General features: G+C 46.9%; 1 protein-coding gene across 1 annotated transcript; it reads right to left on the bottom strand.

Moving 5' to 3' along the window:
• Positions 1-537: 537 nt before the first annotated feature.
• Positions 538-27,531, bottom strand: kifap3a (kinesin-associated protein 3a). Its single transcript, XM_014997729.2, has 20 exons — positions 27,286-27,531; positions 26,376-26,507; positions 25,710-25,855; positions 25,581-25,639; positions 25,368-25,509; positions 25,117-25,216; positions 24,826-24,950; positions 24,650-24,748; positions 24,372-24,550; positions 22,595-22,757; positions 18,693-18,793; positions 14,754-14,859; positions 14,258-14,370; positions 14,014-14,179; positions 13,417-13,542; positions 12,851-12,949; positions 10,814-10,899; positions 7,573-7,753; positions 7,405-7,495; positions 538-980 (listed from the first exon to the last, which is right to left on the bottom strand). The coding sequence occupies exons 1-20, from the start codon at positions 27,333-27,335 to the stop codon at positions 863-865; spliced, it is 2,382 nt and encodes a 793-aa protein (XP_014853215.2). The 5' UTR covers positions 27,336-27,531; the 3' UTR covers positions 538-862.
• Positions 27,532-27,822: the final 291 nt, after the last annotated feature.

The following is a 27,822-nucleotide window of genomic DNA, read 5'->3' on the forward strand; positions in this document are numbered from 1 at the left end:
ACGGTTTGGATTAAATCGTTTGAACGGTTTGGATTAAATCGTTTGAACGGTTTGGATTAAATCGTTTGAACGGTTTGGATTAAATCGTTTGAACGGTTTGGATTAAATCGTTTGAACGGTTTGGATTAAATCGTTTGAACGGTTTGGATTAAATCGTTTGAACGGTTTGGATTAAATCGTTCCGAACGGTTTGGATTAAATCGTTTGAACGGTTTGGATTAAATCGTTCCGAACGGTTTGGATTAAATCGTTTGAACGGTTTGGATTAAATCGTTCCGAACGGTTTGGATTAAATCGTTCCGAACGGTTTGGATTAAATCGTTCCGAACGGTTTGGATTAAATCGTTCCGAACGGTTTGGATTAAATCGTTCCGAACGGTTTGGATTAAATCGTTTGAACGGTTTGGATTAAATCGTTTGAACGGTTTGGATTAAATCGTTTGAACGGTTTGGATTAAATCGTTTGGTTCACTGAGCTTCAGGTTTGAGACTGAAAGACATTCAGGTTGTTCCTAAAAACAGGAAACACAGGAGAACATGGCGGCAGAGGAACGACTGGTCAGGCAGTGTGAGCCCCCTGCTGGACAACTCCAGAACAACACCACACACACAAAAGGACTTTAACTAGACCCAGGTGAACCACAGTTCAACACGGTGGAGGACCGGTGGATTACAGAATCAGATTAGATGATTCTGATCACAGTGCCTCTTAGAGGCCAGTCGGGGGAATGAGACCCAATGACCTTTGACCCCTGACCCACCGCAGGTTTAAGACGGAGCAGATCCCATCCAGGTTCTGTGAGACACAGAGTAAAACCAGAAGGCCTAGTCCAAGTCTGAGACCACGGGGAAGGATCCGGCTTTACTGGGAAGCGTTGGCAGTGTAGCTGTAGAAGAACCGCTCATCGGGTCGGAAACTCCAGTCGCTGACGGGTCGGTCCGCTGGAACCGGAACCGACGGGACGAACTGGTCCAAACTGCTGAAGGACAAAGAGAGAACCAGAATAAGAACCAGAACCAGAATAAGAACCAGAACATTTCAGGAACACAGCAGATCAAACACGTCATATAATCAATAATTATTAAAACCAATAAATAAACATTTCATTTCGTAAAGTTCCATCACCAAAATAATCATGATTAATAAACAGAATATTGATCAGCTGATTTGGTATAAGCTGATCAGTATAGCGGCTGTAACCAGGTGGGTTTTTAGTCCAGATTTAAAAGGTTTGGGCATATCAGCCGAGCCGTATTGAACAATATCAACTATGTATCGAGTATCTAGTTGATTTACGTTGGATCAACATTATTAGCTTTTCCTTCTTTCCTTTGGTTTGTTGTTTGTGTTTCCTTTTAAATCCTGTAAAGTGCTTTGTATTGGAAATCTGCTCTATAAATAAAATGATCTTTGTCTTTGCACATTTAGAAACATTTTCTCTATTATTCTTACAGCCATATTAAAAATATTTCATCTCTTCCTTCTGCCTCTTGGGGAAATGAAAGATGTCAAACTTTATATTTTTTACTGCAACTTAGTGATGTTACTTTCCAAAAGTTATAATAATAAGGCAAACCTAAATACCACTCTGCGTTTCAGAATTTAGACATTTTTATTTCAGATTTCAGTTTGTTATTTCTGTAAAAGTTAAAATCAGCCACCATAATTACACTGGTATGATGTAAGCTAAGTACAAATGATGCTAATGCTAGCAGCTTGTAGCTTAGCAACGATGAAGCTTATGGTTGGTTGGGGGCCCCAAATGAAAATGTGCTCAGGGCCTCAGAGGGCTGGTCCCGGCCCTGCTGTGCAGTAATCACTACGATAAGCATGGATCAGTTTCTCTGGATCCTCTGACCTTTGATGACCTTCAGCTGACAGAAGGCCGACCTTTGAACCGTCTTCATGACCCTGAAGGTTTAACCTCCACAGTTCAGAATAGCTGAAGCTGCAGAGACAGGACTCACCACTAGGTGGAGCTCTCACTCCACTCCCAAACCTCCTCTGGGCCCAATCCGTCCTCCAGCCATGAACCGGACCAGCAGGGGCCCGGAACGTTCCAGCCGTCCACAGTGGGAGTGGGAACCAGGAGTTCATGGCTGGAAGGGATCGCCATGGAGACGGAGGAGGAGGAGGAGGAGAAGGATGACGAGAAAGGCCCTGGAGGGCTGGGGGGTTGGCTCCACATGACCTCACATCACGACCTCACATCATGACCTCACATCATGACCTCACATCGTGACCTCACATCATGACCTCACATCACATCATCATGACCTCACATCATGACCTCACATCGTGACCTCACATCATGACCTCACATCGTGACCTCACATCGTGACCTCACATCGTGACCTCACATCATGACCTCACATCATGACCTCACATCGTGACCTCACATCGTGACCTCACATCATGACCTCACATCGTGACCTCACATCGTGACCTCACATCGTGACCTCACATCATGACCTCACATCGTGACCTCACATCGTGACCTCACATCGTGACCTCACATCATGACCTCACATCGTGACCTCACATCATGACCTCACATCATGACCTCACATCACATCATCATGACCTCACATCATGACCTCACATCATGACCTCACATCATGACCTCACATCATGACCTCACATCACATCATCATGACCTCACATCATGACCTCACATCGTGACCTCACATCATGACCTCACATCGTGACCTCACATCGTGACCTCACATCGTGACCTCACATCATGACCTCACATCATGACCTCACATCGTGACCTCACATCGTGACCTCACATCATGACCTCACATCGTGACCTCACATCGTGACCTCACATCGTGACCTCACATCATGACCTCACATCATGACCTCACATCGTGACCTCACATCATGACCTCACATCATGACCTCACATCATGACCTCACATCATGACCTCACATCATGACCTCACATCATGACCTCACATCGTGACCTCACATCATGACCTCACATCGTGACCTCACATCATGACCTCACATCATGACCTCACATCATGACCTCACATCATGACCTCACATCGTGACCTCACATCATGACCTCACATCATGACCTCACATCATGACCTCACATCATGACCTCACATCGTGACCTCACATCGTGACCTCACATCATGACCTCACATCGTGACCTCACATCGTGACCTCACATCATGACCTCACATCGTGACCTCACATCATGACCTCACATCATGACCTCACATCGTGACCTCACATCATGACCTCACATCGTGACCTCACATCGTGACCTCACATCGTGACCTCACATCGTGACCTCACATCGTGACCTCACATCATGACCTCACATCGTGACCTCACATCGTGACCTCACATCGTGACCTCACATCGTGACCTCACATCGTGACCTCACATCGTGACCTCACATCATGACCTCACATCGTGACCTCACATCGTGACCTCACATCATGACCTCACATCGTGACCTCACATCGTGACCTCACATCGTGACCTCACATCATGACCTCACATCATGACCTCACATCACATCATCATGACCTCACATCGTGACCTCACATCATGACCTCACATCGTGACCTCACATCACATCATCATGACCTCACATCATGACCTCACATCGTGACCTCACATCATGACCTCACATCATGACCTCACATCATGACCTCACATCGTGACCTCACATCATGACCTCACATCATGACCTCACATCATGACCTCACATCATGACCTCACATCATGACCTCACATCACATCATCATGACCTCACATCGTGACCTCACATCGTGACCTCACATCGTGACCTCACATCATGACCTCACATCATGACCTCACATCACATCATCATGACCTCACATCGTGACCTCACATCATGACCTCACATCGTGACCTCACATCACATCATCATGACCTCACATCGTGACCTCACATCATGACCTCACATCGTGACCTCACATCACATCATCATGACCTCACATCGTGACCTCACATCACATCATCATGACCTCACATCGTGACCTCACATCACATCATCATGACCTCACATCGTGACCTCACATCACATCATCATGACCTCACATCATGACCTCACATCATGACCTCACATCATGACCTCACATCACATCATCATGACCTCACATCGTGACCTCACATCACATCATCATGACCTCACATCATGACCTCACATCACATCATCATGACCTCACATCGTGACCTCACATCACATCATCATGACCTCACATCGTGACCTCACATCATGACCTCACATCGTGACCTCACATCACATCATCATGACCTCACATCGTGACCTCACATCACATCATCATGACCTCACATCGTGACCTCACATCACATCATCATGACCTCACATCGTGACCTCACATCACATCATCATGACCTCACATCATGACCTCACATCATGACCTCACATCATGACCTCACATCACATCATCATGACCTCACATCGTGACCTCACATCACATCATCGTGACCTCACATCATGACCTCACATCCAGAACTTTTGGGATTTCTCCAGCAGGTGGGAGCGTTTCTCTTCCTGTCCGGCTAAAATACGAGCTGCTTGCTTTTCCCCGCCGCGCTGCAGTCATGGCGAGTTTTTATCTAAATTATTTCCAGCGCCTCTTCTCCTCCTCCGCCGTGTTTCCCTCCCCCTCATCCCTCCATCCCGGGGCAGAAATATGTCCCTTCCCTCTCCACACGCCACGGCTGTCAGACAGGATTTGGGATTTGGGCTAAAGGAGGAACAGTGAAGCTCTGATCATGGCGGGATCCGGACCGGACCGGACCAGGAGGAGAATCTGAGACACTTCCCCTTAAGAAGCCGCATTAGAGGGAATTTATCGCCTCAGTTTTACCTTCTGCTGCCAGGATATCGAGAAAGGAAATTAATTTTCCATCATTTTGTCTGCAGTTCCTGTGGATGGAGTCAAAACGTCCCAGTGGTGAAAATGATAAATGTCTTTCACAGTCTACCAAACATTTCACCAGAATATTAAAATCTGAGGAACCACAGAAACTACTACTGTTAATCACAATTCAATATAAATTTCTTGTCTTTGTTGTTTCTATCCACCCAGTTAAAATCTGAAGCTGCAGGATTTATAGGAATGAAAGCAGTCTGAATGTTTCAGAAAAGTGAAACGTGTTTAAATCTGCAGCTGAATCAAACCTGTTGGATGATTCATTTTCTATTTACAGTGAAAAACTGGTTAATAAATACAGTTACTTACATTTTAATGCATTTAAAATTTGATGCAATTAATCCCTTCTTTTCTTTGTAAACAGGTTCCGGAGAGAACGTTTGTATTCCCATGTTTCTGCCTTATACATCCCTAAAGCAAAACGGAGCATCGGAACGTCGGAGCGACGGAGCATCGGAACGTCGGAGCATCGGAACGTCGGAGCGTCGGAGCGACGGAACGTCGGAGCGACGGAGCGTCGGAGCGACGGAGCGTCGGAGCGACGGAGCGTCGGAACGTCGGAGCGACGGAGCGTCGGAGCGACGGAGCGTCGGAGCGTCAGAACGTCGGAGCGACGGAGCGTCGGAGCGTCAGAACGTCGGAGCGACGGAGCGTCAGAGCGACGGAGCGACGCAGCGTCGGAGCGACGGAGCGTCGCAGCGTCGGAGCGACGGAGCGTTAGAATGTCGGAGTGACGGAGCGTCGGAGCATCGGAGCGACGGAGAGACGGAGCGACGGAGCGACGGAGAGTTAGAATGTCGGAGTGACGGAGCGTCGGAGCGTCTTCTTCTCTCAGGCCTCTGGTATTAATTTCTGCTTCTAAACGATCTGATTGGATTCTGGAAAAAACTGTTGTGTTCAGTGGTGCTAACGGAGTTAGCCTATCAGATGTTAGAATAACCTAAATAACAGATTAAAAACAATTAATATTGTTGTTCAGTTTGTATGTCTACTCAGTAGCTTTGCAGCATAATTTTGTATTAAAATGTTCGTGTATTTATTGGATGCCAGACTCTGTAGAAAGGCTTCCACAGCCTGATCAGCTCCTCCTTCCTCTAACCCGTTTCATGGGTTCAATTTAAACTCTTTATGTTTCAGTTCTGGAAACTGGAAATCGGCCTATTTAAAGCAGGAAGAGCCTTAAAATCATTTTTATCGTTTCTATCAGGTGATGTTCAGCGTTCCTGTCGGACTCAGACACGTTCCTGACGTTCCGGCCCGGCTCTCTGAGGTCCGATTCACACTGTATTTCACGCGGTTCAGAACCGGCGGCCGAGCTGGCTCTGATTATTCTGCTGAGTCCAAATGAAAGGCGCGCGGCTCCCCCGCCGCTCCGGGCTGTCAGAGACGGGCTGACAGACGGGAAAACGGGAAAACACAAACACCACGGAGGTGAAGCGTCTGTCGTCTGCTCGGATCGGGTTCTGGACCCGGCCGCGGCCAAGGAAAACATTCCTGCCGACAGGAGCTTCATCTCACGCGAGCAGCGCTCCGATAATGGGACAAATTTCTCTGAATCAACTCTGGATTTCCCAAACGATCCATCAACTCAGCCGTGGATCCCGTCAGCTGCTGCCTGGTTCTGGGGACTCGCAGGAAACCCGAGGTCGGTTCTGGTGATAACAGCAATGAGTTTTTAATTCCCAGCCATCGGCTTTAAGTTTCAGGCCGGAATGTCGGAATGGGATTGGGAATGGAGTGGGTAGATCCACTGGAGCCGCGGAGGCGGCCGGAGAGTGTTTGTTCTCAAAGCTTCTCAGGGGGTGGAACGATGCCTTCAGGGACCGGTCCGATAACCCGGTCAGCCAGCAGGGGAACCGGCGCCGGTCAGAGTTCAGTGCTTCCTAACAAACACGGAGCCCGGAGTTTCAGGCCTGGACTGTCCAGGTAGGATTAGGGACATTAACATCGGAACCAGTCCGATAAAACTGGGCCGATAACAACCGATGTTTATTCTGGCCTGGCTGCGGTCATGTGCTGTGATGTCATAGTTACCTTGAAAGAGTAACTTTAGATTACCGATCATTGATTAGATCATTTTGAAAGTAACTAGTTGAGATTACAAGTTACTTCATTAGTTACTTTCTGGCTCCGCCCCCTCGGTCAGCCTGAAGTGTTTTAATGCAGCATTTCCTCGACCACATCCTGCCTGACCCACTTCTTCTACTCCACTTCCTGGTTTTGTACTTTGACTAGGCCATGCTGTGACTCCAAGGTTTGTTCAAACTCGGATTTTGAAGCTCTGTAGTTTGACAGTCTGGATCAGTTTATGGTTTCTAAACGGCAGAGAAATGTCTATAATATCGGTAATATTGATTAGCGATATAAATATCGGAGCTTGGCATTGGCCCCAAGTTTCCCATCATGCCTCTCTGTTTCGGAAACGCTGGACCGTCAGCTCGGCGTGTTGGATACCTGCTCAGGTTTCCGGCCTCTCCCAGCTCGCTGCTCTGGATGTCTGCGTAGAAACTGGGGCTGATGGATCCGTCTCCGGAGAGAATCCCATCTGAACGACACGACACACTCAGACCCGAACCGAACACCGGGTCCGTTCCCACACGGGGCTCTGAAGGCTCCGGGTACCTGCGGCGTAGAACAGGTCCGGCCGCTCCAGCACGTCCCGGTTCCCGCTGAAGGACTCCCCGTCGTCTCCGGACAGGAAGGGCTCGTCCAGCTGGCGGGTCTCCACCATCTCCAGCCACTGGCTGTTGTAGTAGCAGAACTTCGCCGTCTGGATCTTCTTCGCCCACTCCTCGTCGTATTCCTGAGGAGAGACGAAGCGGGACAGATGATTCGGCTGCAGGTGAACACTCAGAGGAATTACGTTTTAACATTTCGGTCAAATAAAGTCTGGTTTGGTTCCTCTGCTGCCTGGACAGATAAAGTCCAAACTCAGGACATTGAAGCTTAGTCAGCAATATTTAGCTTGGAAGATATACATCATCATACTTTTCTAATATTTCCCATTAGCCACTTGAATTTCAAGATGGTCTTTTGAAAAAGACCAAGAAAATCTACATGATTGCTCTAGTTCAGAATGTTTGGACTCTGATCAGACATTCATCTAATTGGTGATTTTAGTGTGAAAATTCATTTTCCACAACCATCATGTCAGCCATCTTAAGAAATCCAAGCATTATTTGAAGGTATGATTTCTAAGAGTCCATTTATGTGAGATTTGGCACTAAAAGTATTCATCTGTGATAAACCTTGCCAGCCATGGCGGCCATCTTTAAAAGCTTGGCTCTTGTTGCTACAGGTGAAGGATTTTTGCTGAAATATTTTGTTTCCCTGCAGCTTCAATACTCTGAACCTCAGTCTTCATCACGCAGCGTTCATCTTCATCATCATCAGGAGCAGAGCCAGCGGCGGCGCTGGGGTTAACTAATCGGTTATTGATCAGCAGTGAGAGCTCGTCTACTTCCTGTTTGGAGCTTCTAGAAATTTCTCCATGAATCTGATTTGTCCTCAGCTGCTCTGATCAAAGGTGAGGCTTTCAGGACTCCTGGTCCGGGAGTGTGTTCGCTGTGTGTGTGTGTGTGTGTGTGTGTGTGTGTGTGTGTGTTCGCTGTGTGTGTGTGTGTGTGTGTGTGTGTGTGTGTGTGTGTGTGTTCGCTGTGTGTGTGTGTTCGCTGTGTGTGTGTGTGTGTGTGTGTGTGTGTCTGTGTGTTCGCTGTGTGTGTGTGTGTGTGTGTGTGTGTTCGCTGTGTGTGTGTGTGTGTGTGTGTTCGCTGTGTGTGTGTGTGTGTGTGTTCGCTGTGTGTGTGTGTGTGTGTGTGTGTGTGTGTTCGCTGTGTGTGTGTGTGTGTGTGTGTGTGTGTGTGTGTTCGCTGTGTGTGTGTGTGTGTGTCTGTGTGTGTGTGTGTTCGCTGTGTGTGTGTGTGTGTGTGTGTCTGTGTGTGTGTGTGTTCGCTGTGTGTGTGTGTGTGTGTGTGTGTGTGTGTGTCTGTGTGTGTGTGTGTTCGCTGTGTGTGTGTGTGTCTGTGTGTTCGCTGTGTGTGTGTGTGTGTTCGCTGTGTGTGTGTGTGTGTGTCTGTGTGTTCGCTGTGTGTGTGTCTGTGTGTGTGTGTGTGTTCGCTGTGTGTGTGTGTGTGTGTGTGTTCGCTGTGTGTGTGTGTGTGTGTGTGTGTCTGTGTGTGTGTGTGTTCGCTGTGTGTGTGTGTGTTCGCTGTGTGTGTGTGTGTGTGTGTGTGTGTGTGTGTCTGTGTGTTCGCTGTGTGTGTGTGTGTGTGTGTGTGTGTGTGTGTCTGTGTGTGTGTGTGTTCGCTGTGTGTGTGTGTGCGTGTGTGTGTGTGTGTCTGTGTGTGTGTGTGTTCGCTGTGTGTGTGTGTGTGTGTGTGTGTGTCTGTGTGTGTGTGTGTGTTCGCTGTGTGTGTGTGTGTGTGTGTGTGTGTGTTCGCTGTGTGTGTGTGTGTGTGTGTGTGTGTGTTCGCTGTGTGTGTGTGTGTGTGTTCGCTGTGTGTGTGTGTGTGTGTGTGTGTGTGTGTGTTCGCTGTGTGTGTGTGTGTGTGTGTGTGTTCGCTGTGTGTGTGTGTGTCTGTGTGTTCGCTGTGTGTGTGTGTGTGTTCGCTGTGTGTGTGTGTGTGTGTCTGTGTGTTCGCTGTGTGTGTGTCTGTGTGTGTGTGTGTGTGTCTGTGTGTGTGTTCGCTGTGTGTGTGTGTGTTCGCTGTGTGTGTGTGTGTGTTTGTGTGTGTGTGTGTGTTCGCTGTGTGTGTCTGTGTGTGTGTGTGTGTGTGTGTGTGTTTCCCCTGACGGTGCCGTCGGCCCCTGACACTCTCCAGATGCCCCTCCTGCCTCTCATGTGGCGCAGCGTAAATCGCCTCCCTGATAATTTAAATGAAACACTTCCTTCGGTCCGATTGGCCGCCTGGTTTTAATCTGCAGATAATTACGCTGATCTGAGGTCTGGCAGCGCTCACGCTGCGACCGGCAGCGAACCGCAGCCGTCAATCACTGGCCGGTCTGCCAGCTGATGGACGGATGGTCAAACACCAGGAGAACACAATAAAATATTAAAAATATCTAACATTTCTAATTTTATTGAGAAAACAAATTGAAATCAGGTTTTAAGAGGTTTCAGACGAGAAGATTTGATTTCCTGTTTCTCTCTCGGAAAAACCTGGAAAACTGAGGATCTATAGTTCATATTATCCAGTAATTATGTAAATAAAAGCCTAAATCTGACGGTTAAATAATCAGTAACAGATTAAGAATAAATAGACATATTATCTATTTATTTCATACGTTTTCTGAATTAAAATGTTGCTTATTTTGTCAATATATTGTTTTTGATTAAAATGCAGTTAATTAATTACAGATCCTGCGATGAACACAATAAAAGCTTTAGCAGAGTCCCAACAGGAAGAAGAGTTACTGGGTTTCATCTCTTCCTGCTGCAGCTTCGTTATTCCTAAATGAAAAATGATTAAAATATAACAGTTACATGAAGTTAGAGTCACGCAGCCAGCAGGTCGACTACAAGGATGAAAATGTTTAAGTCTTCAGAAACTTGACTTGGACTTGTAGAAAATTACTTTAGTCTCTGTTCATCATGCTTTTATTTTGGTGGGGACTTGCTGATAACATCCTGGTTCTGCTTGCAGCAGAAGAATAAAGATTATGAAATGTTTTCTGTTCAGAGCCTTCAGAAGGTTAGGAAACCAACGAAGAGTCGAAGGAAAGAAGGATTTTAGTGACCACAGATAAAAATGAGCTCCTAACAGAAACCAGTCCCTGGTGACTCATAACTACGATTTAATGATCGTCACTGACAGACTACCGCCCTCCTCCAGCAGGGGGAGCCGTTCCTGCAGGCGCCACTCACCGCTATGATGTCCAGGGTGTTGTCACACACTCGGCGGATGGCGGCGTTGCCGTCGTGCATCAGGTCGACGAAGTACGCCGGAGCTTCTGGTGTCGGGAGTAAAGGAGAAGATTTCCTGGAACGCCGTCAGGTGAATGGGGATGAATGAGGATGAATGGGGATGAATGAGGATGAATGGGGATGAATGGGAATGAATGAGGATGAATGGGAATGAATGGGGATGAATGAGGATGAATGGGTATTAATGGGAATGATACCCATTAATGATATTAATGGGTATCATTAATATCATTAATGATATTAATGATATTAATGATATCATTAATCATTAATGGGAATCATCATTCCCATTAATCATGGGAATGATGATACCCATCATTCCCATTAATGATGGGTATCATTCCCATCATTAATGGGAATGATACCCATTAATGATATTAATGGGTATCATTCCCATTCATCCCCATTCATCATGAGGATGAATGGGGATGAATGGGTATCAATGAGGATGAATGGGGATGAATGGGGAGAAATGAGGATGAATGAGGATGAATGAGGATGAATGGGGATGAATGGGGAGAAATGAGGATGAATGGGGATGAATGAGGATGAATGGGGAGAAATGAGGATGAATGGGGAGAAATGAGGATGAATGGGGAGAAATGAGGATGAATGGGTATCAATGAGGATGAATGGGGATGAATGGGGAGAAATGAGGATGAATGGGGATGAATGAGGATGAATGGGGAGAAATGAGGATGAATGGGGAGAAATGAGGATGAATGGGGAGAAATGAGGATGAATGAGGATGAATGAGGATGAATGGGGATGAATGGGGAGAAATGAGGATGAATGAGGATGAATGAGGATGAATGGGTATCAATGATGATGAATGGGGATGAATGGGGAGAAATGAGGATGAATGGGGAGAAATGAGGATGAATGGGGAGAAATGAGGATGAATGGGGAGAAATGAGGATGAATGGGATGAATGGGGAGAAATGAGGATGAATGGGGAGAAATGAGGATGAATGGGGAGAAATGAGGATGAATGGGGATGAATGGGGAGAAATGAGGATGAATGGGGATGAATGAGGATGAATGGGGAGAAATGAGGATGAATGGGGAGAAATGAGGATGAATGAGGATGAATGAGGATGAATGGGGATGAATGGGGAGAAATTAGGATGAATGGGGATGAATGAGGATGAATGGGGAGAAATGAGGATGAATGGGGAGAAATGAGGATGAATGGGGAGAAATGAGGATGAATGGGGATGAATGGGGAGAAATGAGGATGAATGAGGATGAATGAGGATGAATGGGGAGAAATGAGGATGAATGGGGAGAAATGAGGATGAATGGGGAGAAATGAGGATGAATGGGGAGAAATGAGGATGAATGGGGAGAAATGAGGATGAATGGGTATCAATGAGGATGAATGGGGATGAATGGGGAGAAATGAGGATGAATGGGGAGAAATGGGGAGAAATGAGGATGAATGGGGAGAAATGAGGATGAATGGGATGAATGGGGAGAAATGAGGATGAATGGGGAGAAATGAGGATGAATGGGGAGAAATGAGGATGAATGGGGAGAAATGAGGATGAATGGGGAGAAATGAGGATGAATGAGGATGAATGAGGATGAATGGGGATGAATGGGGAGAAATGAGGATGAATGGGGATGAATGGGGAGAAATGAGGATGAATGGGGAGAAATGAGGATGAATGGGGAGAAATGAGGATGAATGGGGAGAAATGAGGATGAATGGGGAGAAATGAGGATGAATGGGGAGAAATGAGGATGAATGGGGAGAAATGAGGATGAATGGGGAGAAATGAGGATGAATGGGGATGAATGAGGATGAATGGGGTTGAATGAGGATGAATGGGGAGAAATGAGGATGAATGGGGAGAAATGAGGATGAATGTGGAGAAATGAGGATGAATGGGGAGAAATGAGGATGAATGGGGAGAAATGAGGATGAATGGGGATGAATGGGAATGAATTCCTCCAGCGGAGTGGGAAGGATACGTGTGTCTTTGATGATGATGTCTCTGGTCGCCTTGTGGAACGCCATCTGGTAGAAGACGTAGAGGATCTGGCAGACAAACTCGTCGTCCTCCTGCTGGGCTGAAACAGAAACAGGAAAAACACTCAGCTCTCCAGGAAACGCTTCTCTAGATCACCCAAAAAACTAGAAAAACGATCACATCATCTCCACAGAGGAGCAAAACCCCCATGGACAGAAAAACAGCTCATTTCTGCGTAAAGATCTCAGGCATTTTCTAGAGAAACTTGAAAATTTCTGAGTTTGAAAACAAATTATCTAGAAAACATTTGGAAATTGAAAAATTTGGAAAAATTTCAGAAATCTAAAATGTTTGACATTTCAAACTCTGGAATGTTCTTGTTTTGGCAAAAATTTACTGCTAAAGAACTGCTGGCATTCACTCTAATACGAGTGAATGCCACTGTAATTCAGAAATTACAGTGAAAACTGTAATGTCTGAAAAGACGTCATGAGTTTAAACTCTTCCTGTCGGTAAACGGCTCCAGCAGCTGGAGGTGAAACCCGACAGGAAGAGTCGGCGACTCACCGTTGAGGAGATCAATGAGAGCAGGAATGATGCCGGATTTGGCCAACATGGCGGCACAGGAATCGTCCATGGAGACGGTGCCGATCAGGATGACGACCTCCAGGATCAGGTCGTCCTCAGCAGAGCCTGTCGGGAAACGCAGCGTCAGGAGGAAACCGCCCAGCGCAGCAGTCTGATTCTTCCTGCTGCGTTCCTCCACATTTCTTTCTAGATAAGATGCTTTGTGTTGGCAGGGAGCAGCCTGGTAGCCGAGCCACATCTCCTGACCTCTGACCTTTCACCTAAAACTGTTTCCCTCCAGTGTGGAAAGTTTCCAGTTATGTAAAACCATTAGATTGTTTAGTTTTTTAATATTCTGGTAGAATATAGAGAAACGTTTGTAATCCTCCGGACCCTGAACGCAGCGCGACCTTCAGACCTTCCTTCAGGCGCTCAGATGAACTCAGGACAGATGAAGGCGGGGTCAGAGGTCAGCGACCATCAAAGCTCCAGATAAGGAGGGAAGCCGTGTCTCTTCTCCATCCTCAGTCGACTCCTGGCTGATAACCGGGCCTGAGCGATGGCAGCCGGAGGTCACGGCGGTCTGGAGACACTCACCTGGCTTCAGGCGCCGCTTCAGGTACGGAACCAGGCCGTACTCCCTCAGAACCAGCTCCCAGTCCAGGTCCGGGATGGTCAGGTTGGCCAGGGTTCCCAGGCACTCGATCACAAACTCTTCGGCCTCGTCTTCGCCAATCTGGGCCGCCAGGTCGCCAACGTGGTCCTGCAGAGACCAGACGAGGACAAAGCGTCTAACCGGGACTCAGGCGCCGCAGCGACGCCGACGGACACGGAAACGGACCAGGAACAGGTTCTGGGTGGCTCCGCCATGTTGAGACAGGTTCCTGATCATCTTCATCACCAGAACGTCCTTCAGCTTCAGAGCCCGCCGCATCAGCAGCTTCAGGCCGTTCCCTAGGCAGGGAGGAGACGCTGGGACCGGTTCTGATGGGTGGGTTCTGATCGGTCAGTTGGTTCTGGTGGGTCGGTTCTGATGGGTTCTCATGGGTGGGTTCTGATCGGTCAGTTGGTTCTGGTGGGTCAGTTCTGATGGGTCGGTTCCGATCGGTCAGTTGGTTCTGATGGGTTCTGATGGGTCAGTTGGTTCTGATGGGTCGGTTCTGATGGGTTCTGATGGGTCAGTTGGTTCTGATGGGTCGGTTCTGATGAGTTCTGATGGGTGGGTTCTGATCGGTCAGTTGGTTCTGGTGGGTCGGTTCTGATGGGTCGGTTCTGATCGGTCAGTTGGTTCTGGTGGGTCGGTTCTGATGGGTCAGTTCTGGTCGAGCAGCACAAACCTTCACAGAACACCTGAGCGTTGCTCCGGTTGGCGGCCAGGTTGATGCAGAGCGAGACGAGCTCCACATCCAGCTGCTCCTCACCGCCCAGCATCATCTTCATCAGCTGCCAGACAACATAATCAATTATCATCATCATCATCATCATCATCGGGTCAGGTAGATGCTTCACCCGATCTGACCTGGGTCAGAACCAGCCAATCACAGGAGACGTCTCATCTGAACATTTCTCAAACATTAAAGTTTTGGATTTTTAAAGTCCAGCCCACAATGTCAAAGGTAAACTTGGCCCAATTCCAGTTTAACTCCAGCTCTGAAGCCAGAACGGGGCGGGGCCTAAACAGGGCGGGGCCTAAACGGGGCGGGATATAAACAGGGCGGAGCCTAAACAGGGCGGGGTCAAAAGACTTTTGAACTCCTCCAGACTGAACCGACACTCTGATCATTTCTTCTGCTGCTGCTTCCATGAGAGCATCAATAAATATCAATAAACTCAAAAATATAATTTAATGTGTTGCTGTGGTGGCACAGCCCATGTGTTGATTGAGGCTAAAGGCCACTAGAGCCAAGAAAACCTTTAAAAAACTTTGATGTGATCAGTTTAATGCTAAATGTATCAGACGTCCTGCAGAAGCTCGTTTCAACCCGGCTGCTTGTTTTTATCATCATGAACAAACCCAACAGGTCTGAGTCTGACGGATGAATCCAGGCTGAGGGAGCTGAAGCTAGCTGCGCTAACCCAGCAGGAATCAGCGCTCAGGCTTCCTTCACATTCACGACTCATCAGTAATCTGACCCAAACGACAAAAAAGACAACGATGGAGATACCAGAGATTTATAATAATAACTGATCATAACCTCCACAGTTTAATAAACTACCGGTTAATGAATCATTAGGCTGCAGCTCTAAAGGAATCAGTCAGACTGAATCAGTTCCAGGTTCTAGTTCAGTAGAAACATGATAATTAAAGCCGGACATGTTGGAGATCTGCAGCTGAGACGGCTAGTTCATGGTAGCGCCTTATGCTAGTTCATTATGCTAGTTCATGCTAATCCTCCCATCTGTCCACCCGTCTCCTCTGTCTGATTTAACATTAAACAGGGAAGGCTTTGAGCTGAGAGGAGGAGGTCTGGAGGAGGTGCAGCTCTTCCTCCTCTTGTGAGGAGCTGAGCATCAGGAGCGTCAGCGGGGCCGGGGTTAGGTATCACATACCGGGGGCCCCGGATCCCAAATCAGCCTCGTCTAGACTCTCTGGCACCTGCGTCTGCTCATTTACCGCAGACGGCCACCGGGGGCCGCCGGGGCCCGCAGCCTGCTCCGCCTCGCTGCTGCTCCTGGACGGTGACCCCATTGAAGGGTGGGGGGGTCAGATCAGTGGCGGAGCCTCGTGGAGAAAAGGTGGGAACAGAAAAGCTTATTACTGATGTTTTCACACCCGGACGGATCTGCTGAGTCAGCAGAGACTTTCTGGAACTAAAGTCAACAATCAGGCAGGATACATGTTTACAGTGCTTTGAAAAGTATTCATGACCTTTGAACCTCAATGTTTGTTTCACATTACAAACACAAACAGAAGGAAAAGTGTGTCCTTCCTCGTTTCTCTCCTTCCAGCAGGACATCCAGTCAAAGACATGATGGACTGGGTTAGAATGGCCTAGTCAAAGTGCAGACCTTAATTAGGGGCGGTATGGACTCAGACGTTTTATCATAATATTTGGTGGTACAGTTGTTATAATAAAAGTTTAGGAAACTGTATGACTGTGTGTCACAGTGATTGTAGCCCCACAATCACAAACGTCGCACTTGAAAAACGTTCCCATCCGTAACGCGTCTTCAGGACCAGTCGGGTTCAACATGATGCTTTTATTAAACTCTGGTGAAAAACAGAAAACTATGAATCCCGACAGTAAGGACAATTAAAGGGTACTTTAAATATTAATTGAAAATTAACGAAGAAACGATAAATCAAAATACTTAGAAGTAATTTAAATGATACGATAAACGTCCACCCTTCACCTGAATCCCACTGAGAAGCTGTAGAAATGGATGAAACTGATGTTTTCAGATGTTTGGCTGGAGCAGAGCCTTCAGGAGCCGACAGAGCAGGCGGAGGAAAACATCTGCAGAAAACTGATTCAGGAAGCCGAACGCTCCTCCGAGCTTCACTTCCCACATCAGTAAAAACTTCACATTAACCCCGTCATATCATCATCACTACCAGATAAACCACCTCCATGTTTCCTTCATGTCACGTTACTCACAGCTCAGATTCTGAAGGCATGAAAAAAAATCACGTAAAATTAAAAAATTCAGGTCAGAAGATAAACCTTAACGTATTAACCCATGACGTCTGAGCCTCAATCAGCTGCTAACGTCCTACAATCTGATCTGTTTGGGTCATGTTTCCTTTTCCGTTGGGCTGCAAACGACCCACAGAAATACAATAATCACATCTTTATGTCCTGTCCTCTCTTCAGGATAATGTGCTCATCTTAATTTATGCTGAGTTTCCCCAAAGACTGAAATGAATATTTCTATCTGTCTGATTTTACGCTCCGTTTCCTCTTCAAACTAAAAGTCTGAGGATCTCTGCTGTGGATGTGAGAAAAAACATTCATCTCTTTCATTTAGTCCAAGTCTCTCAGCAGGATCAGTGAGAGCGAGGGAGGCGGGGCCGAGGTCAGAGGTCACATCCTGGTCACGCTGCCGAGGTTCTGATCTGCTGCCGACTCGACCTTCTGAACAAACAGCAGAGCCTCACATCCACATCTGGACAGCATTTACACCCAATCCCAGCAAGCTAACGCCGCGCGGCGCCGGCCAATCGGCTGACAGGAGAGGAGCCGGCGACCGGGTCGGCCGGGTCAGGGGGGAGCGCCCGCAGCGCAGCGCCCAGGTCGCAGCAGCTAACGCTCCAAACGCTGCGAGCAAATGAGCCTGAGGGGAAACTTTGTTTTCCCACAGAGGGAATCTGATTCTGGACTGATCTGGATCAGAACCGCAGACAGAACCTGGACAAATGTTCCTTCTCTCTGAGCAGGGAGCCGTTTGAAAACATCACCATGATATCTTAGGCTATAAGGGGAAAAAGGGATGGATTTTTAAAAGTCAAACTTATTAATGCATTTATAAATGTCATAGCTTAAAAATAAATACTTAATAAGCAACATAGTGATTAATTTTACCAATTAAATTAAATCTTATTTAGCAAAGTAAATATTTAGCATGACTAGATATCCACCTCGAAACTAAATATTTAGCTTCATACCAAATAAAATCAGTTTTGATAACAAAACATTTGTAATTTGTAAAATAAATAACTATTTTGCTAATTATTTAGTTTTAAACTGACGTTTGACGCTAATTATCTAGCTGGTTAAGTAAATATTTATTTAGCTTCAAACTAACTACTTAGCAAGTTAAGTAATTAGCTTGGTAACTAATTAGTTAACTATTTCATTAGCAAGCTAGGTATTTAGCTTGCTAACTAAATATTTGGTGTGCTTCAAATTAAAGAGTGAGCTAAATTTCTAATTTAAAGCTAGCTAAATCTTTGGCCAAACTAAATATTTAATGAACAAGCTAACGAGTAAGCTAAATATTCAGCTGTAAATACTAGGTCAGAGCTAAATATTAATGCTAATTTGTCAATTTGTTTTTGGAGTGGACTATCAAAATAAAAGCTGGGTTTTGCACGCTGCTATATAAACTGCGGCTCTTTGTTGCTGGTGCACCACTGTGTCTGCAGATTCATTGGAAATCATTTAGCCCTTAAAATGGCTAATCCTAAGTTTAAAGCTGATATGTCAAACATGTCAAGAGGAAAATGGACCCAGAACCCGGTCAGAACCTGAACCGGTGTCAGGCTGGGTTCCCTCCCATCGTGTCTAACTGCGGGCGCCTCGGTCTGCGGGCGCCTCGACGTTAGCCAGCCTTACCTGCGGTATGCAGTCGGTGTGAGCAAACATGGGCTTGAATCTGTCGTCCATGCTGATGTGGTACAGGACGCACATGGCCAGCTGCCTCTGCGCCTCGTCAGCTGCAACACAAACACAGGCAGGAGGCGGGTCAGCCATGAATGACCGCTTGTCCCGCAACGCGCCGCAGGACGCCGCCGACCACATCCAGGAGGGGCCCACTGTTCCTGGACAAATATTAACGGCCTGAATGAACTGTTTAACAGCCAGGGGTCGGAGGTCAACCGCAGGCGGCTGCAGCTTTTCACGGCTCAGCAGCCGACAGTAAAGAACAGAAAACTACAGTCGGCTCAAAACAAACAGGTTTTTACACTTTGGGCTTCTTTCATCTTTACGTTGGTCCTAAAGGTCTGCAGTTTGCTGCAGTTGCTGTTTGCTGCTGTTGCTGTCGTTTGTTGCTGTTGCTGTTTGCTACAGTTTGTTGCCGTTTGCTGCAGTTTGTTGCCGTTTGCTGCCGTTTGCTGCTGTTTGCTGCAGTTTGTTGCCGTTTGCTGCAGTTTGTTGCTGTTTGTTGCTGTTTATTGCCGTTTGTTGCTGTTTGCTGCAGTTTGCTGCCGTTTGTTGCCGTTTGCTGCAGTTTGTTGCTGTTGCTGTTTGCTGCTGTTACTGTTTGCTGCAGTTGCTGTTTGCTGCCGTTTGTTGCTGTTGCTGTTTGCTGCAGTTTGTTGCTGTTGCTGCAGTTTGTTGCTGTTTGCTGCTGTTGCTGTTTGCTGCAGTTGCTGTTTGCTGCAGTTTGTTGCTGTTGCTGTTTGCTGCTGTTGCTGTTTGCTGCAGTTGCTGTTTGCTGCCGTTTGTTGCTGTTGCTGTTTGCTGCAGTTTGTTGCTGTTTACTGCTGTTGCTGCCGTTTGTTGCTGTTTGCTGTTTGCTGCAGTTTGTTGCTGTTTGTTGCTGTTGCTGTTTACTGCTGTTGCTGCCGTTTGTTGCTGTTTGCTGTTTGCTGCAGTTTGTTGCTGTTTGTTGCTGTTGCTGTTTGCTGCTGTTGCTGTTTGCTGCTGTTGCTGTTTGCTGCAGTTTGTTGCTGTTTGCTGCTGTTGCTGTTTGCTGCTGTTGCTGTTTGCTGCTGTTTGCTGCAGTTTGTTGTTGTTTGTTGTTGTTTGTTGCTGTTTTCTTCATGAATGTTAAAAGGTAAATCTGATTCATTCATGCACAGTGTTACCATTCCAGCTTGCTCCAAGTGTCTGACATATGCAGGTAAATAATAAAATTAACATCAATTTAACAAGTAAATGTAGAAGAATAGAAGCAGCGTTTATTGTCCTGCAAATGGAAAATTCAGGTGCAACAGCAGAATCTTTAACTAAAAGTTAAAAACAGAGTATAAAAAACAAGACTAACAATGATAGTAGTAATAACAATAATAACAGTAGTAATAATAATATACAAGACTGAAATGTAAAAATACCATGAATTTATTCCAAACCACAATGGGGCTCACGATGCCAGACTGTTTGTGTATTGAACATATTTACAGGCAGAGAATTAAACCTCAGAGACGTCGTTTTCCTTATTTTACAGCTTTGATCATAAACTGATTTTATTCAATGTTTCAAAACCTTTGAGGATTTCCTGGGGTTGTTGGGGAGGTTATAAATTCCTGCTGAATGTTTATCTGACAGTATTTTATCCAGTTGGTGCCTGATTATTGATTATTGATCATTAGATTTGCAGAATCTTTAATGTTTAAAGCTCAGCTGCAGGGAGGCAGAGACCGGACCGGACCGGACCGGACCGGACCAGCAGAGAACCCGGCAGCTTTATGGGTTTGACCCGGAGAATTAACGGGCCTCAGAGTGCAGTCTGATGTGTTAAGAGAGCGGTTTATCACCGAACCAGAACCAGCGCCCTGCCATGCCCCGCCCACCGGCCTGACCCGGTTTAAACCGGTCCCTGTCCGTACGGCGGGTCAGAATCAGAACCAGATGGGGCCCAGGGAGAGAAGGTGAGTTCTGCTGTCACTTTAATTGGGAAGCCAGGAGGAAGCATCAATTTTACTGCCTTTAATAAGTTTCAGTCTCAGTTTTCAGAACATCTGCTTCTCATTAGCCAGAACCAGAACCAGAACACACATTAAGGTGTTTTCCTCCTGATGGTCCACTGTTCTGGTTCTGGTTCTACTGGAACCGGAACTCCATCATCTGCTCCACCTCCAGCTGCTGTGGCTCTGAGTCAAACCAACCTGTTCCCCTCCTGGCCTGTGGGGGCGCTGCACCAAGAACCACTGAAGGAAACGACACAAAAACCTCTGAAGACACTGAGAGCAACTTCCTTCTTCACCAGATGGAAACAAGATGGAGGCTCAGATGGAGGATTTCTCTTTAGGCTAAAGACCAGGAGCCATTTCTGCTGCTAGGGCTAGGCTAGCATGTTAGCTTTGGTTGGATTTACCCAGAATGCCCTGTGCTGTAGTCCACTTCCTGCTTTTGGAGCGGTCTCTGGTCCGCTTGGTGTTCACATTCGACCGAACCAGAGTTCACTTCAACCGAACCCAGACGAGGTTTGGAGGACCAGAGGTCAGAGGTCGCTTCGCGTTCACACCTCATTAACTGGACCAGAGTTTATAGACAGACAGACTGGAGTGAACTGGGCTGGTGTGAATGGAGCCTAAACTGACGGGACGGTTTACTGGTTTAAAGTTATTCCCAGGAAGAAGACATCCCATCATCAGTCTTCCCACTTTTACAGATGAAGATGATTAATTCCTGATTTTATTGGACTGAAACCGATTAAAGATCAAGTTTTATTGCACTTTAGTCCAAATTTATATTGATTATATTATGTAGAATTAAGAAATAACTACAAATTCTATTATTTATTGTTGTAATAGTAAGTTTAACTGTCAGGATTTCAGAATCTATGCCATCTATATCTATGTCTACCTGTAGGGATCTGCTGTCTGCGGATCTTTGGACTTTCCACAGAATCTTTAAAACCAACAGATGTTTTGAAATGTAGATATAAAAATAATAAATGCAGCTTTGGCCAGTTTTATTTCCAGTAATATTTAGTTTCTTTGGAATAATTTTATATCAGCATCCTGCAGAGAAAAATTTAATTTTATAGTAAAAATGTTCATATTTCTCTTGATTATAAAATCTAAAAACATTATGATTCTCTAAAACTGGCAGATTTCTGAGATCTTTTTATAAAAATTATGTTTTCATTTTTAAAGGGTCACATCGACGTTCCTCCACATCGCAGCTCTGATTGGCTCCTTTTCATCGCTGTTTCACTCCCTGCTGTCTGACTTGATGGGAGCCAGTTCTGCTGTCTGTGGCTGAAGGGAGAGAAGCTGCCACCGGTGCAGAGCTTGCTCAGCAGCGGCAGCAGACGGGTCGGACATCGGTCCAGAGTCACCCAGGGCGGGAAAAATCCAGCAGGAGGAATCAGGACTGGAGCTCAGGTCTTCCTTCAGGTCGGCGGCGGTTTGGACCAGACGGGAGGGGATCTGATCTCCAGGGGTCACGACCTCTCGTCAGGTCTGGACACAAAGGCTCTCCTCTCCTTACAGGAGCAGCGGGGCCTTCATGCCGCGCGCCGGATGAAAGGCGGGAAGCCGGCGGATGATTGATGGCGCCGGCGTCGGCGTGCGGAGCCCAACGGACTCTCGCTGATTCAGGCCGACCCAACAGTGTCACAACTGTGAGGCGGCGCGATATTTCAGGGAACTTCCTGCCCCCCGAACCTCTGAAGACTCCTTTGCTTCTCCGACTCGCTGCTACAAAAACAAGCTGAGCGCCGAGGTTCTGCCATGTTATTCTAACAAATATATTCTGTTAATTATGTTCTGCTATCGGATCCGCCCCCGGAGACGCTTCAGAGCCTCCGCCCAGCCGTGATGCCCGTAACCACGGAAACCGCTTACCCAGCAGAGAGGAGAGCCTGGGAACGAGGCCGGCCTGGACCATCTGGCCGCGCAGCGCCGCGTCGAAGGACAGGTTGAGCAGCAGCCGACAGGTGGCGCTCTGGAGCTCCGGGTGGTCGCAGGGCAGCAGGCGGGCCAGCTTCTCCACGGCGGCCGCCTCCGCCTGGGGGGACAGGGACCGGCGGTCAGAACACGGCCGGATCCGGCCCGATCAACTAGGACCAAAAACAGCAGAAACAGGCTGGGAGGAGCTCAGCTCTGCAACACCAGGAGGGCAAAGGGGGGAGGGGGGAGGGTGAGGGAGGGGGGAGGGGGGAGGGTGAGGGAGGGGGGACAGACCGACGTTTAAAAACCTGAAGGAGAAAGAACCGCAGAGACACACAGAGGCTTCCTGTTTAGAACCAGAACCAGAGCCAGAGCCGGAACCAGAATCAGAACCAGAACCAGAACCCGGTTGATACCCGGTGTTAGAACCTGGGCTGTTCCTCCCGTCCTGCAGGTGGAAACGTTGAGCTGATGAACGCCTCGGCTCAGAAGTGGACCCGGGTTCTGAACGGATCAGGGCGGAGCCACCAGTTCAGAAGTTGTTCTGACCCGACCTGCTCCCAGTTAAACCAGTTGCTGCTACTGTGTGGGAAACCAGCAGAGCAGCTTAATCAGCTGCAGCCTGGATCAATTACAGCCAGAGTTCTGCTTCCAGCAGCAGCGACCCGGGTCCAGTCGCTGAGCAGAACCACCGGGTCAGACACCCGACCCGTTAACCAACCAGAACCTTCCTGCTGGACATTTACTCTGAATCAAAGATGCAGATTAAATCGGGTCCAAACGGGTCTGGTTCTGATAAAAACCCACCGGCTGATCAGAACCAGGTGGATTCTGGGAAAGATCCACATTCACTGCAGGAGGCGACAGAACAAATAAATACAAGAAATTACTTCAACAGCCAATCAGGTGAAGCTTTCACAGCAGGTCTGTGTTCTGATTGGCCGGTTCACGTCTGGCTGCGAGAGAAACGAGGAAGAACTGAAGCGACGACCAGCAGGGAATCGAACGGCGATTTAACGAAACCCTGAGAAAGGATGAGGGAGCTGACCCTGATGAAGGCCTGGACCCGTCTGACGGCACGAAGTAGGCCTCAGAAAGCCACATGTCTGATCCAAACAGCACAGAGAAACAGAAAGAAAGAAAGAAAGAAAGAAAGAAAAAGAAAAAAGAAAGAAAGAAAGAAACAAACAAAAAGATAGAAAAGGAAGGCAAAAAAGAAAAAATACAGACAGACCAAAAGAAAGGGACAGAAAACGAAAGGAAGAAAACGCAGAAAGACACAAAAATGAAAAAAAAAAAAAAGACAAAGAAACAGACAGTTATGGAGTGTCCTAGTCAAAGTCTGAGTAGTTTGACTCTAAAGAGTTGATCCTGCAGGGAAAGTCTCGAGTGTGTCTGAATTAAACTGATTCTGTGAATCAGAGCAGATCAAAGTTCCTCCATAATTAATCTGAACTTATTGACGTCGTTTTTTAATTTGGTGTAAACTTAAAATATTACAAACTTTAACCAACATGCTGAAGCTCTCAGTCACTTTGACAACGTTGTTTAATGTTCTACAGAAATACTTTCAGGTCCTACAGATGTTTTCTAGAGACTACATCTGAAAATAAACACAAGAAAAACAGAAGAAGAAGAAGAAGGGAAACCCTCCGTCTCTCCATGTGGTTGTTTCTCCTTCTCTCTTTGTTACCATGTTGTTCTATTTTGTAGATTTCTATGTTTCTGTTACCATGTCGTTCTTGTTCTCCAGGAAGATGGAGAGCTTCTTGAGGAAGGACACGGCCACCAGCAGCAGCTCCTGGTCGTCGCGCTCCAGCAGCTTCACCAGCATCTGGACGATGTTTTTGTTCCTCATCTTCAGCTCCGTCCGCGTGTCCTCAGCCAGATTCAGCAGCAGATACAGAGACACTGCAGAGACCAGGAGCAGACAGAGGTTCACCTGGCGGGGCGGGGTCACAGCTGGAGGTCACAGCTGGAGGTCCCAGCTGGAGGCCTGGAGGTTTGGACCTTTGAGCAGCTGCTCCTGCTTGGCCAGCAGACTCTGGTACTTCCTCAGCGACTTGTCGTGATCCTTCCTCAGACTCTGGTTGTCGGGGAACTCGTCAGGTGAATCTCGTTAAGGAGCTCAGACCTGCGGCGGAACGTTAATCAGCTGCGCGGCTGCAGGCGGGCCTAAAGGATATCGGCCTTCTTCTTCTTCTGCAGCTCGTCCTGCCACAATTCGAAGCGCTTCAGCTCGTGCTCCACGATGTTCATGCAGAGGGCGCCGATCTTGAAGTGGGTCACCAGGCTGTGGAACTGGGAGAAGCTGGGAAGACAGGAGAGGCAACCAGGAGTCTAAACCTGGAAGCTGCAGTGAAACCACAAGTTTACATACACTAGATAAAGAGATCATCTTATCTCCTGTTTCAGGTCGGACAGAATTACTAAAATTATTCATATCTGACAGCAGCGCCACGTTTTCCTGCGTTTACCTGGAGAAACAGAAGAAGACGGAAACGATGGTGGTTGCCAGGTCAACGCTCTGCTTCCAGTCCTCTCTCAGCACTCTGGCCAGCGCTCCCAGTACCACCTCTGAAACACAGACAGAGACTGCGTCAGCGTCACGCCGCGTGTCACGCCGCGCTGCGTCAGCGTCACGCCGCGCTGCGTCACGCCGCGCTGCGTCACGCCGCGCTGCGTCACGCCGCGCTGCGTCAGCGTTACACCGCTGCGTCACCGTTACCATGCTGCATCAGCTCCTCCAGGTTGTCTGGGTTACGGGCCAGCTGGAAGATGAGTGCGGCGCCACGGATCTTCTCCTGGATGTCTTCGTACAGCAGCTCCACGTACTCGTCGATGCTGCCGATGCTCGCCTCCTCGTCCAGCTGCAGCAGAGGGGAACAGGTTGACCCGGACGCTGCAGAGGAACAGCGGCGGTCAGACCGTCGGCTCCTACCTCCACTCCGGCGTACGGCGTGAAGTCCCGAGGCGAGATGTTCTTCTTCTCCTGGTTGTCTGTGGAAAGATGGATCAGCTGAGAGCGGGATCCAGACACAGCGAGCAGGAAGTGAGGCGGGTTTGGTACCGCTGCTCTGTTTCCGATTCTGCAGGTAGAAGAGCAGCTGCTCCACCTCGGCCAGCTTGGACGGGTGGATCAGGTGACATTCCTCCACCACCTTCTGGGCCAGAGAAGCCGTGTCCGTGTTGGCGTTCAGGCTCTTCAGACGGATCCTGGAACCGACACTCGACTTAAAACTAGAGATGAGATAATATCTGTATCATCCTGATATTATCGGTTAAATGCTGATCTATTCAGTCTCATTCTATACCTGCTGCAACATCATTCTGTATTATTTATTCTAAGTTATTTTCAGAATGTTGAGCCATTAGAAAGAAGGATTGTTACTGTTTATTTTTACATGTCTGTCGGTTTCAGTTTCTTTATTATTTCTTTTACTTTGGCTGATCTGCTCCTAATTTCACTGACTGAACAAATTAAAGTTGTTTGACCAGCTGGTGAAGCTGCTGGCGTTTCGGTGAGCCGTACTGGTGCAGAGTCATCAGATAAATGTGTAATTCAGTATATTTAAGTTTCAGTTAGAAAAAATAAGTTTAAGTAAATTCATCTGTTCTTCTGTAACACATCGGCCGATACTAAACCTCAGATATCAGTATCAGAAGTGAACTACGTGGATCGGTTCATCCCAAGTTAAAATTGAATCATTTCAGTTCAACACTTTAATTTCCTCACATCTTCTGACAGTCTTTGCGCTCTTCCACCATCGGTTCTCCCAGTTCTCCCAGTATGGTCGCCTCCACCTCATACTGGACCACCAGAGCCTTCTCAGTGGGGTGAACGTCCAGAGAGCATCCCTTCACCCTCCTGCAGGCCCAGAAACAGGAAGTGGAGAAAATAAAATCCAGTACTTCTCAGATTTTAACCCCAAAAATATCTATTATTTTACCTTTATAGAAATATTATGCACCAACATCACCGTTCATTTAAATGAATGCCAATATTCAGCAAATACTCAAGGGTTTTATGAAATGTTTCATCCCCATTTCATTGATTTCATCAATGAATTTATGCAAAAATTAGATATTTTTTTATTTAACCCGAGTGTTAAGTGTTAAAAAATTGCCAGCAACATTAATTTAAATTACTTTCTATTTGTTTTAAAATAAAAAACTTTAATGTATATAAATCAAGATACAGATATGCTAAACAAAAATATACTATATACTATATACATATAAAATAAGGAAATTTGTAGATTTACAATAAATGACAAAACAAAAAAGGAAACATTTTAAAGGGATTTACTTTAAGATGATAATAAAAGACGTAAAGAAAAGTAATTTACAAATCACCTTGGTAAATTATTATTATTATTATTCTCAGATGCAGCAACACAGAAAAACTAAATTAAATATCAAAAAGGCAGGAAGAACCACGCCACTGATTACACCTGCTGTTGCCATGGTAACACGTTTCAGACAATTTCTCGCTTCTCACGGACCAAAACAAGCTTTTACACGTAAAAACATAATCATATTTAATTAAAAAGAAGCTTGAGATATAATCACATCTTCTTTAACATCTGTGAGGCGGTACCCGAACCGAACCGAGCCCAGCAGTAACGTCATGTTTCCGGTCTCACCTCTTCACATAGCGCGGCTCTCCGGTCGGCGGGTTCTCCATGTCAGACATCAAACTGCGGCGTCACGGAGGAGAAAATCCGCTCATTAGTTTCACCTGGAGGTGATGAGGAGCAGGAGGATGCAGACCGGGCGGATGTTGTTTGTCAGCTCAGCCTGTTGCCAGGGAGGCTACCAACGGAAACAGAGCGAGTGACCGCTGCTGCCCCCTGCTGGTGTGGCTGTTATAAACGCCTCTTTACCTCAGCGGTCAGAAACCTGAGAACAGAATAAAAACATGGCTCAGTGGTCATAAAAACGAGAAAGATTATAAAGTAGGGACAATAACTTGATTAATTATAGTTTTCCAGAGTTTCATGTAAGTTTTAGGGAAACTTTTATTTAGTGAGAGCAAAGGGAAACATTTCTGCTTGGCTTGAAAATGTTCTTCAGGATATTCAGGACTAATTTCACATCAGCCATTTTTTATTCCTATGTAGCACAGCAAGATATTCTGAATTTGGCTACTGGAGCCCACAGTAACCCTCTTTTAAGAATAC

This window comes from Poecilia mexicana, unplaced genomic scaffold (genome assembly GCF_051168715.1).
Source record: "Poecilia mexicana isolate PSO_F unplaced genomic scaffold, ASM5116871v1 scaffold_4, whole genome shotgun sequence".
NCBI classification, from domain to species: Eukaryota; Metazoa; Chordata; class Actinopteri; order Cyprinodontiformes; family Poeciliidae; genus Poecilia; species Poecilia mexicana.

Coding starts and splice junctions, on each gene's coding strand:
- kifap3a (XM_014997729.2), bottom strand. CDS start 27,335: ATGTCTGACATGGAGAACCCGCCGACCGGAGAGCCGCGCTATGTGAAG. Junction 25,510..25,580: donor CGCCGTACGCCGGAGTGGAG/GTAGGAGCCGAC, acceptor CCTCTGCTGCAG/CTGGACGAGGAGGCGAGCAT. Junction 24,749..24,825: donor GCAGAAGAAGAAGAAGGCCG/ATATCCTTTAGG, acceptor AACGAGATTCAC/CTGACGAGTTCCCCGACAAC.